The sequence below is a fragment of the Ochotona curzoniae genome, unplaced genomic scaffold, assembly GCF_017591425.1.
Source record: "Ochotona curzoniae isolate NIBS_2020 unplaced genomic scaffold, NIBS_Ocur_1.0 contig_883, whole genome shotgun sequence".
Lineage (NCBI taxonomy): Eukaryota > Metazoa > Chordata > Mammalia > Lagomorpha > Ochotonidae > Ochotona > Ochotona curzoniae.
Genome location: NW_024466599.1, coordinates 27,711,577 through 27,731,964, shown reverse-complemented (window position 1 = coordinate 27,731,964; position 20,388 = coordinate 27,711,577). Strand labels below are relative to the sequence as shown.

General features: G+C 35.6%; 1 protein-coding gene across 3 annotated transcripts in view; it reads left to right on the top strand.

Annotated features, from left to right (window-relative positions):
- Nucleotides 1-20,388, top strand: part of MAP4K3 (mitogen-activated protein kinase kinase kinase kinase 3) — a 146,161-nt gene that overhangs the window by 103,368 nt on the left and 22,405 nt on the right. The window contains exons 15-20 of one of the 3 annotated variants that reach the window (XM_040993122.1): nucleotides 1,126-1,188; nucleotides 8,556-8,614; nucleotides 15,623-15,661; nucleotides 16,205-16,258; nucleotides 18,385-18,427; nucleotides 20,067-20,226. In XM_040993122.1, coding sequence (XP_040849056.1) covers nucleotides 1,126-1,188; nucleotides 8,556-8,614; nucleotides 15,623-15,661; nucleotides 16,205-16,258; nucleotides 18,385-18,427; nucleotides 20,067-20,226 — 418 coding nt within the window. Of the gene's footprint in view, nucleotides 1-1,125; nucleotides 1,189-8,555; nucleotides 8,615-10,292; nucleotides 10,326-15,622; nucleotides 15,662-16,204; nucleotides 16,259-18,384; nucleotides 18,428-20,066; nucleotides 20,227-20,388 lie in introns of all 3 variants that reach the window. The other 2 variants (XM_040993123.1, XM_040993124.1) reach the window with 2 other exon arrangements.

Here is a 20,388-nt window from a genome sequence, read left to right as displayed (position 1 = left end):
TTGTGATAGATTATTACTTACTTAAAAACCTAGTAATTAATATTTTCAAAAATCTCTTGGGGAAACAAAATGGTAAGTAGTTCTGAAATTCAAAATAAATAAATCTGTGTTGCTGAGACTGAATAATTTCAAAATTAATTAAGAGAAATTTACTAGTTTTGCCATTCCCTAATTAAATGTTTTTAATACTAGCTCTTTGTTTTTGTTTTTTGGGGTTTTTTTACCCCAGTTTTTAAGGGGCTTTTGATGGATGTATTTATTAAAATAAATACCATGGCTTCTAAACATCAGGGAAGAGTCCTTTCTGTTGAATATTCAGACTCAGGAAGATACAGCATCTAGATCCGTTTTGTCGTTCATGTAAGGCTACCCCATGTATGAGTACTTTGTGATGCTTCTGTTGTTACATACACCTTTCCAGAAACAAAACCTATTAGGTCTCATCTTAGAAGCAAAATGCTTTTCAGATATTTGAGACGTGGTAATCTGTGGAACAAAAAAATTAAAAGGAAAAAACTAATCCCAATAAAATTATTTTCCATAGCTCCAGATTATTTGGAGTGTTTTTTTGTTTTGTTTTGTTTTGCTGTTTGTTAATTAAAATAAATTAACTGTTAATAAATACTAAAGATTTAAATGACAACTTCCTTTTAAATGTCATGTCTGCTTTGAAGGAAGCATATCCAGGGAATTGTTAGCGTTCATCTTAACAGAGGTATTCTCGTTAAGTATACTAGCATGAAGGAAGAGAGTGTTAGAGAAGCCTTAAGGGGGTCATGCAGTAACACTGAGCATAACATCTATACAGAGGAATAGAAAGATTAAGAAGAAAATTTAGTCATTTTTATAAATGCTTATCGTATTTTGTTAAGGCAGTTTGAGTTTATTTTCTGTTTCTCTTTTTTTAAGTTGGCATTGCATGTATTTAAATTCTATACTAATTTAGTAGCTGCCTTATAAGGCAAAGTTTTTGCAACGTTGCTTTCTAGAAGCTGCCTAATATTGTTTGCAGTTGCCTTAATAACATTATGTTAACAGGACTTACTTGTGAAAGTTTCCCTTTGTGAATTTGTGGCTTTTAGTCTAAGTGTAAATAACTTGGGTTTCTTGGTCTCTGCTGAACAGCCCGACAGTGATGGTTTTTTCGACAGTTCAGAAGAAATATACTACACTGCAAGATCTAATCTGGTATTTCTCTTCTTCTGATTTTCTTTGTCAGCATTACTTTAGTCTTGTGTTTTCTTTTTTTAAAATCGAACATTTTGTGTAGCTTTGGTGAACCAATTTAAGCATTATTTTGTAAGTTGCTGTCATTTAGCAATCCTGTATATTAAGGATTTTAGTAACTTGTTTCCATCACAAGTTAAATAAATATATCCATTCGAATACAGCATTGTAGTAGTAAATAGAATGTATTTTCTTTTTATGAAAAACATTAACACTTATTTTCTCACTCACAAATATAGTTTTTAAGAAATTATATTTTTCTACAAAAATGTCCATTTGTAGTGATGAGACTTGTTTTAATGGACCAGAAACCATCTGTGTGTGTATAGATCCATTTATACATATAAACGGATAAAATAAATTATATTGTGTTACGTATGTGTATATAAATAATATAACTAATATACACATATGTATAATTTTTTAAAGTATTTACCCATTAACAGTGAAATTATTCTCAAATAAAATTGTAATTTTTTCAGTGTTCTGTCATTTCTAGTTTTAATTCTTAAAGCTGTGCACTTTAACGTTTATAAAACCTAAGAGAATTTTATACATACTTCTTTTTCTAAGGAATGTTTGTTAAATTTCTTTCTGAAAATGCTCTTTGAGCAGAAAACCCCTACATTTATAAACTCTTATCCATGCCACAAAAATATGTGATGGATTTTTAGGATTTTGCCAGGTGATAGCTGTTGATGGGAGAAAGCTTACCTAACAGGAACTATGGAGAGTAGAGAAGGAGAACTCGGGCTAATGGGGTTGTCTGATTTCTTGGAGGGAGAAGGTTGGTTCTTGTATTTCCTGCTGCGTAGGAACCATTGTAAATCCTTCTCAGCAGAATGGACAGACACCACCCCTGTGTCAAGGGAATTGATGAGGGGATAGACATCCACACGTGCCGCAGCTGTGAGGGATGTCACATAGCCAGCTGAAACGATAAAACTGACAGTGTGGGAGTAGCTGTAATATTTAAGCCACCAAAGAGAAACTGATACGTAGCACTGTAAAATTTCCTGTATTTCCCACATTAGCTCTGAAGAAGGAGAGCAGGAAGCCTGTTCCTTCCTAGAGTAGGTTTTACCTGTGTTCACCAGGCTAATAGAACCAGCATTGGAAACTGTGAAAGCGCTGAAGAGTAGTGAAAATTCTGATGGAGCAGAAAGGTAATCTTAAAGCTGCGTGTGTCCGATGTCGTGGGGATTGAGAGGTAACCATCAGAGCGAGCATGGGAGATAGACTGTTGGAAGTGTATATTATTTCATATCTGAATTGAAAGTTTCTTCCGATTTAGGCATATATAAGGCAGAAGGACAGTTACCAAATTGGTGGTAGAAATATAGGATCACTGAATCAAAAGTTTACTTTGACTATAGAATATACTAATTCCTCCATGCAGAAAAGGTAAGAGCAAAACAAAAAACATAACATTTCAGAGTTCTTTTCTGTACCATTTGTGAAACTAGCCTGGTACCTTGAAGAAGTTAGAAAATGACTTTGCTCCCCCAAACAGCTCCCACCACCATACTCATTCCACCCAGCATGTAACCAGGAGTTTCTTGTCATGCATAAGAGCAGGTGACTTGTAGAACTGCCTTGTAGCAAAAGGAGATTTTAGGGACAATTAACCTATGAATTATTCTGGCAAAGAGGGATAAGTAAAATATTTGTCAGGTGCTATAGGTTATAAAATCAGCCTAGCCGTATCTCAGCCATAGCAAAAGCTAATATTTAGGTGAAATATTTTATATACAGACATTAATTGTAAGCACTTTAAATAGATTAATTTTACTTGCTTTACAAATGAGGGGATTTAAAGTGCAAGGTAGGTGAAATTAATTATTTGGCTAAGAAAAGTAGAGCTGAGATTTGACCTAAGCTGCTTGGCTTGGGAGTTGTTGAGCCCTGCTCTACAGCATCATTTTATTTATTTTGTTTTTACTAATACTGGGCTTCTCTCCTCATTTTTAGTGAGCATATGTGTTATTTTTTGCTGTAGTAAAATATATATAGTGTAAAATTTCTCATTGTAGCCATTTTTATGTAGTTCAATGGCATTAAAGGCATTCGTTGCTATTGCGAGGCAGCCATCACCACTATCCATCTCCAGAATAGTTTCATCTTCCCAAACTGAAACTCCACTGCCACTTTGTAGCAGCTCCCCCTTCCTTCTTCCCCCAGCTCCCGACAGCCACTTTTTCCTCTATCTCGCTGAATTTGACAAAGTACCTTGGTTGAAAGGAATCATTACAATTGTCCTTTTGTAATTGGCTCATTTCACTTAGCACAACATCATATTATCTTTGTCTTTCCTCCATATCATAGCATGTGTCAGAATTTCCTTAAGGTGGAACACATTCTTTCTCATGTAAATGCCACATTTTGTTTATACATTTCACCCATTCAAGGATACTTGGGGTGCCTTTTAATGAATGTGAATGATGCTACTATCAACATAATTGTGCACAAACCTGTTTGAATCAGTTCTTTTGGTTGTACAACCAGTAGTATAGTTGCTGGATTATATGGCAGTACTTTGTTAACTTTTTGAAAAGCTGTAATATTTCCACAGCTACTGCACTGTTATATATTCCCACCAGTATTGCATGAAGGTTCCAATTTCTCTGTGTCCTTATCTTTTTGATTTTTGTTTGATTTCCTTTTGTTTATTGAAATGCAAAATAACACATAGGGAGAGAGAGAGAAAAAGGGACTCTAGCTATTATTACTCCCAAACTGCTACAGCAGCTGAGTGACCTGGTTAAAGCCGGGAACAGGATTCCATCCAGGTCTCACATGTGGGTAGCAGGCACTCAAAAACTGGAGCCATCATGTGCTGCTTCCCAGGCAACAGCAAAGCTGAACTGGACGCAGAACAGCCAGGACTCAAACCCAGGCACTCTAAAATGGGATGCGGGATCCCAAGTGGCAGCTTAATGCACAATGCCTGTCTGTTGTTTGTTTTTGATATAGCCCTCCTAATGAGTGCCACTAATTATTTCCATTCTTTAATTTTACAAATCCTGAAATCTTTGCTGTGCAAATAAAACTTTACCTCTGAAAGATGCTTGCTGTGGCCAGAATGTCTGGCTGTGATCTTAGTAGTCAGTTTGGCCACAAGGCAGCAACCCTGAATCTGTGGAGACCCAGAGAAACATTTACTCCCATACAGATCTTGCTGTTTACAATTTGCAGTGTTTTCTGGTCACTTTAAATTTAAGCATATTTTGTAGTTTTATAAATTGATTTAGAATGTTACACCATAATTTCCATTGCTAGAAAGTTATTTTTTAAAAAGTATCTTGTAATTATATTTCCAGAAGAGTACAGCTTGATTTTCAGTATTATCAATCAATCTAAAAGGTAAACTTCTAAGAGATATTTGAATTGAAAAAATTCATTACAGTGTGATAGTTAAATAGGAATTTGCCATAATCATAAAAATGGATTTATTTGATGTTGTAAATGTTGTCTTCAGAAGATAATATTACTCATCTGTCTCCGCTCTTGGTTGTTGTTTTTTTTCCTATTTATCCTAGTTCTATTGAATATTCTGGCACATATACCGAAAAATTCATTGTATCTACAGTGCTAGGTAATTTGATATGGAGGGATGTAAACAGGTCATAACACTGACAACTCGGGAAACTTCATGTGAATCTAACCTGCTGATTCATTTCCAAGCACGCAACACTAAAGTCAGGTTATTCACTTTGAGGCCCTTTAATCTGCTTTTATCATTCAGAAGGCTGATTGATAAATTTATGACCCCATTTGCTTTTCTAATTTCTTAAAAATAAATTCTTTTGGAGGCTGACACTGTGGCATAACAGGTAGAGCCGCTGCTGGATGCCAGTTCAAGTCCCAGCTGCTCCACTTCGATTCCAGTTCCCTGATAATGCACCTTCCTTGGAAAGCAGAAGTTGGCTCAAAGTGGTTAAGCTCTTGCACCCACATGGGAGACCAGGATGTTCCTTGCTCTTAACTTTAGTCTGACCCAGACCTAACCATAGTAACTGTTGGAGAATGTAACAACAGATGGAAAAGTTTGTGTCTCCCTCTTTTTCTCTATGTAACTCTGCCTTTCAAATTAAATCACTAAATCCTTAGAAAAGAAAGAATTTAAAGTTTCTGGGGTTGGCACTGTGGAGCAGTTCTTCCACCACATTATCATGCCAGCATTGTTTCAGAGTGTTGGTTTGAGTCTCAGCTGCTCTGCTTCTGGTGCACTTTCCTGCTGGTAGATATGGGAGTACAGTGGAGGATGACCTAAGTATTTAGGACCCTAACACCCTCCTGGGAGACATGTGTGGGATGTTTTGCTCCTGACTTTTTCTTTGCCCTACCCTTCTTGTTGTGGCCATTTGAAGAGTGAAACAACATGTAAAAGAACTCTTCCTCTGTTTTTCCCCTCTTCTGTCATTCTCCCTTGAAAACATTTCTTTGCATCATCAGGGCTCTTTCTTTATTTCTGTAAATCATCTCCATAAAGATATCTCACTACAAACTTTATTTGTACCACAATGTTTCTTTGATGAAAATATTTTTCTTTTCCCTTGTTTTCATGATTGAGATATATCACTGAAATATTTTTTTTCTTTGGTGTTCTTGTAGCCAGCTCATATTAATTCTGTTAACTGCCTGCTGTTTTTTTATCAGGTCTACAGTAGGCTTTGTACTTCCCAAAAGGATTTAAAAAGTAAAGATTTGTCATGATCATTTATTTGTCTTTTGTAGTGTTGCCTTTGGTCTGTTTCAGATCATTCTTACTCCATGTTTCCTTCAAAGCTCCATTCTAGGTTGAGAAATACTCATTCGCTGAAAACTGACTACTGAAATTAGAACTTTCTAGCTCAGAAGAGTGTTTTAATTGGGCTACGATATTCATCTTTAAATTTCATTTGAGCCTTCATATTGAATCTGTGCCAGGTCACTGCATGTTTCAGTCCATGTTGTTACTTACATGACTTTACCCGGAAGTTAAACTTTGTCATTAATTGGTTGATGCCTGATTTTTGCTGATTTCTTTCATGTTGGCATGTTCAAATGTGTTTTTATTTCACTTTTAAAGGATCAAGATAACATACCATCATCTTGGGTTATGTTGAGCACTTTCCTAGCATAATTTTAGTAGTATTTTTCTAGGATGGAGTGACCGCCAAATTATTTTTTTTTTAATTTTAATTTTTCATGACATGATTCGATAGGCACAGGGATTTGCCCTTTCACTCTTGCTGTTCCCTCAATCACTGTTTTCCCCCAAGCGATTACAGTAGTATAGTTCTTCAGCACCAGTCAGAGGTCTATCATTCTGCTATTGAAGTATATCCTGACATTGTGGATATAGACAATGGGAAAAAGTCTAGCATCCTAATTTCATTGGGACTCCTTTCATTCAGGAGTAAAGGTGCAAGCTACAACATAACTTCACTTCCCAGGATGCTAGTCTCCATTATGCAGTTATTCTAAGTGAATATATATAAATATGTGTTTACCTATATATTTGTTTATCTTTTATTTTGCATGAAGGTTGTCTTATATCAGAAGAACTGAATATTCTTGTATTTTATATATTATATATTCTTGTGTTATATAAACATATCTATGTTTATGTAACAGAAGCCATGGTCGTTCTGCAAAAATGTGTGCTTTTGGAAGTTGTCATTTGATTAAAGGGTTAAGACATTGTCTTAGCTAAAGATGTTGCTTCCCTGTCCAGGGCCTGGCTATCTAAAGCTAAAGAAAGCAAAAATTAATTAGTGCTCCTCTCCTTGACACTAGATTTAAATATTCCTAAGACAAATTCATGACCACTTAAACTGTGCAGTCATGTGATGATGGTGATTTTGCCCAATTAAAACAGACCATTATAAAGTAAAGAGAACAGATGTCCTTTTTCATTAGAATTTCACAGGATCTCTAGGCAGTTGTCACCTTTTTATGTATGATGTGCTATCATTTGTCACTGATAAAAGGCATTATTACTGTGCATGAAAGAACACAAATACTGAAGGGGAAAAAAATTGAGACTTGTCCAAACCAGAATTTTTATTTCAATTTTATCAGATATTTTGACAGGCTTTGGCATAATTTTTTTTGTCTCAAATATGAGGCATTGCTTAGAATCCTCAATTTCTTAGACTGAGCATTGTTGAGATCCAGAATTATCCTTGTGTGTCTTAAGGCAGCAGTATTAGTTACTATTTGCAGGAAAATAAAGAGTTGACAGTTGAACAAGTATTTATTCAGAATACATCCTGTGACAGGTCTTTTGCCTGAGCTGGTAGGCTGGCTGCTGGATTTACATCCTTGTAAATAAGTTAGGATGCAATGTTAAGTGCTGGGAGGACGCTGTGTGTGAAAGACTGTGGAGTCAGCCCTGGAAGGTTGCTCCAAGGAAGTCTGGGACATGCGTCCAACCAACAATATCTTGTATCAGTTAAAAAAAAACAAAACACAAAACCTTTAAATATACTATATGCTAATGAAAAGAAGGCTCATTTAAAACATTCAGTCTCTCCCAGCTCTCCCTCCACGTTTGCAATTCAGACAGTGCTTCCAGAAAGCAGCTTTTTAACAGGGTAGAAAGGGCAACTTCCCTCCTGCCCGTTTGTTAGAAAGTACATTTCTTTTTCTCAAGAAAATAAATGAATCAAGCATAATATTATTCATTCCTTTGTACTTTTAATTTTCAACAATCTGCACACCATAACCCAGAGCATGTAGCAAAGATGCTTAAAGCAATTGAATTCTGTTACTATTCATTTGAAGTTACTGTTTTTAAAATTCGCTATTTTAAAAAATTCTTAAAATTCTCCTACTGTAGTTTACACTCTTGTACAGTTCATATATAAAATTTACTTTTAAAATAGCAACCAGTTTTATACCTCTAAAACATTAATTACCTACATGAAACTGTAATGTGAATGTGCATATATACATAAATTACTTGATTCCATAAAAAAAGTCAGGCTAATTTTTTTTGCTTTTTTCTTTTCTCATCATTTTTGCTTCATCTTAGCTTGAGAATAAACACTTTGAGTTTTTTTCTGTATCAAAACTGGTGTTTGTAAATGTTAGTTATAGTCGTAATATCTATAAATGAAACTTACACCCTTTATTCAGAAAAGTATCTGGAAAACTACTCAAATAGTAATATCAGAACCACAAACCTCTGATATTTGTTTTAAGCCCTACCATGCAGTCTTTTTAAGAATATACAGCAATACAGATTTATTTGGGGTCTAAGATTTCTCTTTTAAGAATATCATGTATCATATTGTGTGATGTATTACTATTTTGCTAAATATATTACTTTGTATTATTAGGATCTACAACTAGAATATGGACAAGGACACCAAAGTAGTTACTTTTTAGGTGGAAACAAGTAAGTAAAGTTCTCTTAAAATATTGTTTAAATTCAAGAATAATTAGATTGTCTTTATATTTTAATATTTAAGGTAGTAAATTACGTGGGAGTGGTAGATATATTTTAGAATATGCTTTAAACCTTTTTCCAGTGCTTCCCCACTCAACACTTCAATGATTTGTCATGAGGGGGAAGATCAGCTTAGTTTTCATTATCAGATTACTTTGCTACTCTTCCTGTTAAAGAAAGCTAAATATGTTCCAAACAAAGATTAACATATATTCAACAATTGATTTATTTCTAAAGTTGACTGGTTTATTCCTGACAAAACAACTCCTGTCATGCTGCCCACTGAAAATAGCTAGGATTATTCACATTACATAGAAATCTTCATCTTAACATTGTAGCTTTTAGAAGCTATGCTGTTATTGCAAAAAGTAAATTCAGCAGTTATCCAATGCCTGTTCTACCCCAGGCAGTTTAGCGAGGGAGTTGAGGGATGCTTCAGTTCAGCACCACTGGTCATATAGCATAAGGCCCTGAAATCATAGCACTCCCAAGGTAGTACTTGGGAAGAGGTCAAAATTGAATTAATTGGTTGCAAGCTAATTTTTAAGTTGATAATTTTGTATGGCCCACAAATGATGTTACAGATTTCCAAATGGGCCTTGGCATGAGAAAAGGTTCCCCACAATAGGAGCATAGTGCTGAACAGGCAGCCCTGCAAGCTTCAAGCATTCAAGTTGTTTCTATACCAGAGTCAGTGAAAGGTGGACCAGGACCCTATTAATTTTCTAATCTTATTTCCTAAGTTTTTGGGTAAAGTATCAGCAGAAAAGTAACTTAAAAGGAGATAATTATTTGAATTTATAAAATCTTTTCTAGCAATGTAGATTTTTTTTAATGACCAGAACAATTTAAAATTTTAGTTCTTTTAGAGACTTGAGACATATATTCCCATATTTTAAGTGAAGCAACTATGAAATAGTGACTGAAGTGGCTTAATTTTAATAATGATAATTGAAAACCATGTTTCTATTTTTATAAATTAAATGTTTAACTTTTACTCATTTGTGCTTTTTCTAATGCATAGAAAAGGCTTTTAGTCACCACCTAGATTAATGCTTTTTTCATTTTTTAATTTTAGTAAATATTGAGGGCTCTTTTAAAATAAAATTCATTTTACATTATTATTCAGTCTATAGATCATTACTGTTAGCTTTTGTGGTTCTCAATCTTGAAAATAAGTGTAAAATTTCCCTGTACAAAACCTAAATTTTACCTAAACTGTTTGCTGTTTCTCTAAATCGTCTGTTATTTTGTCACTTGTCTTAATTTATTGGTAGAAAACAAAGGAGTTTGTCTACTAGATTAGCAAATAAAAACTTCTGAAGTATTTTTAAATTATTTTTTCTAAATATGAAACCATTAGTTTTAAGGACTCTATTAGCAAATTTTAATGTATTTTAACAAACAATTTGAAAAAATATTTCATTTACCAGTTTTAGTTTACTTAAAATATACTTGCAAAATACAGGAAAAAAGATTCCTCACAAAATACGTTTCCTAGTTCCAAAAGTTCCCATTGTCTGATTTCTGATTATTAGACGTTTTCATTATATAATTATTTTGGCTAGGTAAAATGCTAATAATTTGCCCGACATTCATTTTTTGATTAATTGGATCCCTGCTTAAGGAACTATATTCTATATAACGAGTCACTGGCAAGGTAGGTTGGCCAAAAGTTTGACCTTTGGCTGTGTTTCGTGTACGGGTCTATACATACATGGGACATGAGCATGGATTATAGCACTTCTCTTCCTGTACCGATACATCTGCTTTATTCTGTGACTAGGCAGCATTTAAAACTCACAGGATTTCCTGCTTTCTCCATAGGTCAGACAGATTTTCACTGATGGTTTTCTACCTATTCCAGACCATGGAGGACTATGTAATTAGAATTGTTCCATAGACACTTTTCTTTATTTTTCTTTCTTTCCTTCTCTTTCTTCTCCTCTCTCTTTTGTCTGTTCTCCTTCCCTTTCCCCTTCTCCCCCTTCTTGTTCCTTCCCTCACCTCCCCTCCCCTTCCCTGCCCTTTCCTCTAAACAGAAAATATGTGTGTTTTCATCTAAAATGGAGTTTCATCTTTTCTTTTGATTTCTGCTATCACCCGGGTCATCTTCTCCTACCATTTATTCAATACCAACAAAAGAAATTATCTTAATAATTATTATTTGGTTGTGGATTATTGTTAAGAATTACTTCTGGTTTTGTTTTTACTGTAGAGCAAACATTCTAAAAACAACTTCTTAAAAACAACTTCTGTAATAATTTAATAGGACAAAAAGAAAACTAAACTCCACAATGTCTGGCACAACTGAGAATAGTAGTGAGTGCCAAATCCTAAGTGAGAACTGACCTTTCCTGTAAACTGGGACTTGGGAAGTTTTACCTCATTGTCTCTAGTAAAATGGGGGTTACAATAGTACTTTCAGGGTGCAAAGGGAAAAATGGGATAATCATTGTAAAGCCTGTAACACTTTTAGGGTTTGGTAGATTCCTGTTAGTTGCCCTAATTTATAAGAGTTTATCAGTCAGTCGTTGCTGATGGCCACACTAAGGGGGTAAATGAATAAATAAAACTGTTCTTTGTTTTAGATAATTAGGGAGATTTTATTAAAATATACCTGGGCTATCTGGGGAATAATATGACAATTTGAAAGGTCTTAGGAATCTGCAACTTGAATTCCTTAGCTAATTAAAATGGGCTGGGTATTTTTGTAATGGGTTTAGATTTATCCTAAGCCAGTTTCCGCACTTCATCAGTTAAATCTGTGTTTGCCAACCATTTTTTCAAGATTTCCTGGTCATTTTAGATTGACTGCATAATTCAATATCCAAAAACATTATTTTTATTTCATTTTGAGTTTTATTTTCTAAAAATGTTATAGTAGATAATAGACTATTGAACAGTGATATTGTTTACTTGAAGCCCTCAGTCTTGGTGAGTCAATCAGTGTCATGTTTTATTCTCTGCATTTAATGGAAAATGGGACATGTAACAAAATCTAGTCAGGTTTCATTTTCTGCTCTTTAAAGCCTTACTAGTAAACCATACATCCGACTTTTCAATAAAACTTTGTGAATTCCATGACTTTGTTACCATAATATCTCAACACAAAGAGTTTTACAAATAGATGAATAAAAATACATCATTTCCTATGCGATGGCCAGCTGGCTTTTTATGCTATTATTCAGCCTTTTTCTTATTGTTGAAGAACTGATGAAGATTCTTTTTTAGAACATAAAAGATTATATAAATCTGATTCAGTGTGATAACTAAAAATAAAAGCACATTTAACTTTTTTTTTACTATTTTCAAATCATAATATTTTCTGCTATAGAGAGAAATGCCTCAAAAAATATTGTTAAAAAAATACTGTCACGTGCTTCTCAAGAAGCATTTTTCCATATCTTCTAAAGTGGTGCAGAAGTTCACCATCCAATTCATAGATAATTGAGCAATAGAGTTTGAAACAGCACTTCTTAAACTTCTGGTCTCACAGTGCCTTTAAAGTCTTACAAATTATTGAGGACTCTACATAACTGTGATTTATAAGTATTACATATCAGTGTTTGTGCTATTGGCTGTGACAGCAACCAGTATTTATAATGTTGTTGGGTGTTAACAGCTTAATACTTGAATTGAACTTAGAACTTTTCAAAAATATGTATTAACTTATTTTAAAATAATAATGTATTCATTGTATGTTATCATTAGCCCCATATATCTATATATATTGAGAGGCTGACCTTGTGGTACAGTGAGTTAAGCTTCCACCTACAAAGCCATCATCCCATATAAGCACCAGTTCAAGTCCTAGCTACTCCACTTCTCATCCAGTTCCCTTCTAATGTGCCTAGGAAAGCAGTAGAAGATGCTGCAATTGCTTGGGTGCTTGGGTCCTTTTGCCTACACGCAAGATCCATATAAAGCTCCTGGCTGAGGCCTGGCTCAGCCCCAGAAGTTGCAGCAATCTGGGGAGTGAGTCAACAAATGAAGATCTCTCTCTTTCTCCCCACCCCATCCCCATAACTGTTTCTTTCTCTCTTTGTAACTCTACCTTTCAAATCAATGTTTTAAAAAAGCCTTAAGTGCCACTTGAAGTGCCACTGGGTTTTGTTTGTTTGTTTGTTTTATTGAAAAGTCAGTCATACAGAGAGGAGGAGAGACAGGAATATCTTCCATCCACTAACTCCCCAACTGACCACAACAGCCAGAGCTGATTTGAAAAGGAGCCAGGAGCTCTTCCAGGTCTCCCACGCAGGTGCAGGGTCCCAAGGCTTTCAGCCGTCCTCGACTGCCCTCCCAGACCACAAGCAGGGAGCTGAATAGTGGGGCCACTAGGACCAGAACTGGTGCCCACATGGGATCCAGGCACATGCAAGGCAAGGAGTTTAGCCACTAGGCTAACGCGTCAGGTCCATTGCCACTGTTTTTTACAGTGGCTTCCTTGTAAAACCACTGATTGCTCTTGTGAAACGTAGAGGCAACAAGTATACATTAGTGTCATGCAACAAGCATTTTCTTAAGGCCTGCCAATGATTTTTTTTTAATTAATGATTTATTTGAAAGGCAAAAAGATAAAGAGCTTACATTCCTGACTCCTTCCTCAAATACCTGCAACAGCTGGAGCTGGGTCAGGTCAACCCAGGTTCCCACATGAACGAAAGGGTCTCAGTTGCTTGTACCATCGTCTGCTGCATGCCCAGGTGCATGTGAACAAGAAACTGGAATTAAGAGCAGAGCCAGTACTCAAACCTAGGCATTTTGATAGGGGATCCAGACATTCAAAGCAGTTTTAAATACTAGCAAATGTCTGCCCCGTTTTTATGAAAAATAGCTATTTTCCTGAAACAAAATGAGTGAAAAAATAACATTTTGCATTTTTTACAGATTCTGTTAACATTGTCCTAATAAGAGAAAGCCAAATGTTCTTATCTTCCATTGATTTAATCTATTATGTCATATATCTAATAGTCTTCACTATGTAACATGTTAAAACTGTGTAAGCTTTTTTTTTAAGAGTGAGAAAAATATCATGTATTAGTAAAATGGTTTTACCAAAATGGTTGTACCTTGTGGATCCCCTCCAAGAGGTTAACAGACTCCCAGGACTGTAGGACCACTGTTTGAGAACTTGGTAGTTTAAAGAAACTGTCCTTAGTCAATAACACAGGAAACACCAAGCAAATCCTTACTATGTCCTAAATTACCTTTCTGAGCTCTTTACAGTCACTCATTCATCATCTTCATACAGAAACTCCAAAGTACTATTGTACTTCTCATTTTAGTATCTGGGAAATGAAGCACTCCCCAAGACCAGCCTGCAGTGCTGCAGCAGGATTCAGATTCAGGCACCTGTGCTCCCAAGTGGCTCAGCATTTGCTAACTGCCTGGAGGCAGAAGCTCTTGCCTTCTAATGCCAGCCCTTGGAGAACTTTGGTTTTTTGGGGTTTTTTTTCTTTTTTCTTTTTATTAATTTTTTTTATTTTTTACGATCTTTACATAGTTAATTAGGGTAAAAAGGTTCAAGGGTTATAGGAAAGTGGGTAAAACTATTATTTCCATATTACTTCCTTCATGTTTAAAGGGGGGTATTAAGGGAGAAGGCCCACCCAATTTTCCACCCTCCCCAGGTCCCAGATAAAGGGTTTGCTCCGAGGTTCTTGCTCAAGTGGTTTTGATAGTTCACCAGTTAGGAATCGCTGCCAGTCTTGCCACTCTAAGCATGATGAGGTCTTTGAAGAATCCACTGATTGACATAGTCCATCATAGAGTGGAGAACTTTGCAAATAATATATTTGACTGTGGTGGGTCAATTTTTGAATCCATGGAATGTGCCTTGTGCAGTTAGTTTATGGTTTTCCCAAGTCATGTATCACTCTGGGTTCTTAACTCTGTGAGTTCTTAAAAATTATATTGTTATTGAACTGTCCTCTTTAAAACTTTGATAGCTAAAGCCTGCTTCCCTCCCAGTTTCTCTGATTTTATGTTACGATAATTCTAAAAGAAGTTTTTACACACACACACACACACACACACACATACACATATATATATGAAAGGAAAAATGATTGTAAGATGCTTTCAGAGAGAGTAAATTGTATGCTGACTCATTCTTATCCCAGTAATTATATTCTCTCTTTCCCACTTACTGTGAGGCATCTATTGACTTTTTATACTTGAAGGATATGGTATAGGAAGTATGCTGCATGAATTTGCAGTGAGAAGAAGTAAGGTAACTTCAGGAATGCCTTAAATCCTCTCTTACATTCCTGAAGATTAAAGTTGTATATGCTGCTCCTAATGGTAAAATCCTCACACCTGGTCTAATACAGGCTTAGTCTCCCAAAAGTGTAAATGTGTTTGCCCAGTGCACCACTGGAGAACAGATCCTTCAGGTAAGTGAGTGTCTTTTGTGAAAGCCAAGTGCTACTACATTCGTGTATTCACATCACATGCATGCATGCTTCCGCAGAGAGATCCAACATGTGGAGTTTCATTTTGTAGGATTGCCTGATAGCATGTTTTTTAAAAGTGTGTCTCCTTCCTTATTTTAAGAAAAAAAAATATAATTTCAGGTGTTAGACATAATATTCCAGGCAAACTTTGAGTCCTGGATTTCCTTGACTCCAACCCTGCAGTTATTGTTTTGTCAGTACTGTTGTGACGTTTCATAGTGGGTTGTCTTCTGTTTGAATTGGTATTTTTCAGTACATATTAGGATTTATTTATTTTGTCCATTTAAAATACATATATGAAGGTCTTAGCAATAGAAAGTAGAGGTATCTTTAGTATAACTTGGTGTGTTATAGTACAGAGGTTCATCACTATTGCAGATTTTCAATAACTGGTAAGAAAAAGTCATTCAAACTATTACTATGGACAAAGTAATTTTAAAAAGGTGCTTGATATTTCCTTGCTAATGCATTTATATCAGTTTTTCCATTTTCTTTTAAGGAGTCTTCTAAAGTCTGTTGAAGAAGAATTACATCAGCGGTAATTTAAATTCTTTGTTGAACTAAAATATTTTATTCTTTATGTCACAAGATGAGTAAAATCAGTTTGCTCCATTCTCTATCACTTGTCTGATTGTGTTGTTTTGATTCATAATTTGTCTTACAGAGATATAGAAATAAAATTCTGTCTTGCAGTAGCCCTAAATTTCCTTTTTTTAAAAAAAAAATATATATATATATTTATTTACTTAAAGAGTAGAGAGAGAGCTTTTCCATCTGCTGATTACTACTCCTCTAATGGCTACAACAAAGAAAGCTGGACTAGTCTGAATCCAGGAGCCCAGAGCTTCTTCTGGGTCTCCCACTAGGGGCCCAGGCATCTGGGGATGTCTTCCTCTGCTTTCCCAGGCACATTAGCAGGGAGCTGGATGGAAGGTGGAGTACCCACTTCTTATATCAATATGGGATACCAGCACCACAAGCGGTGGCTTTATGTGTAATGCCACAGTACCTGCCCTCCTAAGTTCTTGATACTGTTTGTTAAAGACTGTTTAATACCAAGGGTGTTACTGTTTTCCTTTAGAGGACATGTGGCTCACTTAGAGGATGATGAAGGGGATGAAGACGAATCTAAACAGTAAGTTTTATTTATATTTTGGTGAGGGGGGGAAGGGCTTCTTTTTTAGTGATTTTATAACTGGCAGAAAATACTGATCAGTTTTATATAAGTAATACAATATCACTGATCTTAGCACAGTTTGTTGTTTTTATTTCAGCTATATTAGTCGACCCAAGCTAAGTGCTTTGTGGGGCTCAGTTTTCACCTCTAGAGGCCACAAAGTTCAAGACCAAAGTGCAAGCCAGTCTGGCTCCTGTTAGCAGTCACGTTCTGGCTGTCTCACTTAACCTTTCCTCACTGCATGCATGTGTTGAGTTGGAAGGAGGGGCAGGGGACCCCTTTCTTCCCTTTCGCCCTGCAGGATTAGGGCTATAACATCATGACCTCCTTTATCTTCACCTCATGAAAGCCCAGTCGCCAAATACATATTACATTGGGGGTTAGGACTTTGACATGATAATTTGGGGAGACAGTTTAATCCACAACACTTACGAAATCTTTGAAAAAATTGACTGAAGTAACTTGTAGTGGTAAACTGTCAGTCATTGAAAACTGCTGTAATAACTACAAAGATCCAATACTTTGGATGTTAAGCTTTAGTTCTGAAGAGGGAATATTTTTGCTATTACATATGTATTGATGTTTAGTCTTTATTTTGGTGGGGGTGGATTTTGTTTTGAAGCAGCTGACTGGCAATTGAAGGTATAGGTCATTCCATTCTCCCTCCCTATTCTCACATTGGGCCACCTCGTTAGAGAAATTTGTGCTTGATCACTTGTTTACTTGTAATTTTAAAAAATTTATTAGCATCTAGTACAAGCACATTCTTATCAAATGTGATACAGTATTTCCACACATGTGCACAGCAACACTGATCAGATCAAGCAAATAATATTTCCTTTTCTTTGGCACTTTATCAGCATCTCTCTTCAGTTCTAAGTGTGTTACTATACTCTCACTACTGTGCTTTGGAATGCCAGAGCTTGGTTACTTTTTTTTTTTTAAGATTTATTTATTTATTGGAAAGTTAGATATACAGAAAGGAAGAGAGACAGAGAGGAAGATCTTCCGTCTAATGATTCACTCCCCAAGTGAGCGCAACGGCTGGTGCCAATCCAAAGCCGGGAACCAGGAACCTCTTCCGGGTCTCCCACGCAGGAGCAGGGTTCCAAAGCTTTGGGCCGTCCTCTGCTGCTTTTCCAGGCCACAAGCAGGGAGCTGGATGGGAAGTGGAGCTGCCGGGATTAGAACCAGTGCCCATATGGGATCCTGGCGTGTTCAAGGCCAGGATTTTAGCCACTAGGCCACGCCGCTGGTCCCCAAAAGCTTGGTTACTTTTAGCTGTTTTGGTACCTGTTTCAACCATCTGGTAATCTGTTGTTTTTTAATATATAAAATTCATCCTGAGTTTCAGTGAATCTTAGTTTTGTTTATTTTTGCATGTAATTTCATAGCACAAAGTGTTTGATGAGCTTCATCAAAAATAATCTAGCAATAGCAAAAATTAAGCTTACAATGTTATATATTTTATTCTATATCTTTTTATTATATGAGTTGTTTACATTCTTAATAAGGATTTACCTTTTACTTGACATAAAATGAAATCGTATATTTCATATTTTTTTAAAAGATTCATTTATTTTTATTGGAAAGGTCAATTTACAGAGAGGAAACAGAGAGAGAACGATCTATCCACTGGTTTACTCCTCAAGTGGCTGCAACGGACCGTAACTAAGCTGATCCAAAACCAGGAGCCAGGAGCTTTTTCTGCACACAGGTGCAGTGTCCAAAGCTTTGAGCCATCCTTTCTTGCTTTCCCAGGCCACAAGCAGAGAGCTGGATGAGAAATGGACCAACCGGGACATGTACCAGCACCCATATAGATTTCAGGCATGCAAGGCGAGGATTTAGCTTCTAGGCAATCTCACTGGGCCATATTTCAGTTTTAATTACAGTGTAGTAGTATTTAAAACCAAAAAAGCATGTCTACCCAATTATTAATGAATGATACTTCATTTTCAACATCTTAGAAAAGCTATGTTATTTTGCGGGTTTTCTTGTGCCTTTAGAAAACAATTTTATGGTTTAGTAATGCTCCATTTTCAAAATGAATGGCTCCAATTATAATTTTTTTGTGTTTCTAGTTCAACTATGAAAGCAAAAGTTCCACCTCCATTGCCACCAAAGGTAGGTGAATTTACGTTTCCAATTTGGATTTTATGTATATCAGCTCAGAGTTTGGAGGTCCCCTGACCAAGATCAGGCAGCCCCCAGGACTGACGTTTGGCAGTGGTCTTCCAGCTCAAGGGCTGGAGAGAACATCACATGGCAAGGAAGCATGGGCTGAGGAAGAATTGCTAGAAAACTCTAAAACAGATGAGTGTGAATGGACCCAGCCCTGCTTTGTAACCACCGCCCCCCTTCTGAGGGCATATCCCCCAGGACCTAAGACTTTCTGTTAGTACCATTGACCATGACTTGGAAGTTTAATGTCCACAGGGAGTTTGGGTCCCAACTCTACTTGGTCTTACACTTCAATACAATATTAATATTTTTAAGTTTATTTTTATCTTAATTCAGAATTCACAAAATCATGAAGTTGTTAACATTAAAATAAGTAGAAGGCTTTGATCATTTGCTTTTTTTAAATACCCAACTTGTCATTATTTATTTTAAGCATATTGCAGAAATTTATATACACTGGGAAATGATTATATTAGTAGGTTAGTGTTAATAAGCTTTAATTAGGAAATTCCATTTTCATAAGTTTTTTTTCCCCTGAAATCTACAATCTGTTAGCTATTTGCTGAAAAATGGGTAGAGGATAGTAATTTATCATCAGAAATGTTTACTTTTCAGAAGTTAATTTTAGATTAAAATTATAAAATAAGACAGTATTTTACCAAGAAAATCCCTTTAGCAGAATCTTTGTAAAACAATAAAATAATCCCAATCCTCATTTTTAAGGATAAAATGAGTTAATATAGATAATAGAAATACAAGATGATTATATAAGTTCATGTACTTAGTAAAATGTAGTTGTAAACTAAACTGTGTTACTGTTTGAAATACAATGTTAAAGTGAGAATCTTACCAATCTAAACATCATATTTATTACTATACTTTCATTTTATTTTGGGGGGGAAATCCTGTTTCATACAATTAAGCAATATTGGGTTTGCTTGTGATAAGAGTATGGACATCTGAATTTCAGGGAAATACTCCTAAGAAGTGACATAGTTGTAAGAATAAAATAATTTTTCCAAATCTTCAGCTTCCTTGAAGTTTTTCCATTATCTGCACAAGAAGTTTCTCAAACTTCTCATATTCCTATTTTGATATTCTCCAATGTAAGATGTTAGTTGATGTCTTACCCTACTTCTAGTCTGGAAAATTAAGCAATTACAAAGATACTGAGCAATCTAAGAGTTGATTTAGACTAACCTTGACAAGGAACTAATTTTGATTAGCTTGCATATTTAAAATAAAGAGATTCACTTACAATGGAGGGAATCAAAGAGACTAAAAGGTTTTTATTTGGCAAGTTCTTGTGGGAAGGCTTGGGAGAAATTTATAGAAAAATATGGAGGCTTTCTTTAGGGCAACAAAGCAAAAACCTGCTAAGTATACTTCAGTAAGCATCTTCAGGATTTATTTCAAATGTTGCATTGAAATGATTTGTATCAGAATAGTTGAATAGCCATGAAAGTCATTTAATAATTGCAAATAGAAAGCTTTTAGAGTACAATAATATGTACTTTCAGATATGTGCTTTTAGAGAGGTGGTTATGTGTATTCACTGATCTCATTTTCTGTATTGTTTCAGCCTAAATCCATCTTCATACCACAAGAAACTCATTCCACTGAAGATGATAATCAAGGAACAATCAAGAGATGTCCCTCAACAGGGAGCCCAGCAAAACCATCCCAAGTTCCACCTAGACCACCACCACCCAGGTTACCCCCACAGAAACCTGTTGCTTTAGGTAATCTTAGAGGGTGAAATCAAACGTGTTACCAGGGTTTCATGTGATAGGGGAGGGAGATAATAGAGAAAGTCTCAAGCCAAGATTATTTGAAATTCCTTTGATTCAAGAGGGGAAAAAAGCAATATATTTGGAGATGTTTTCTGTCTCTTTATCTATATG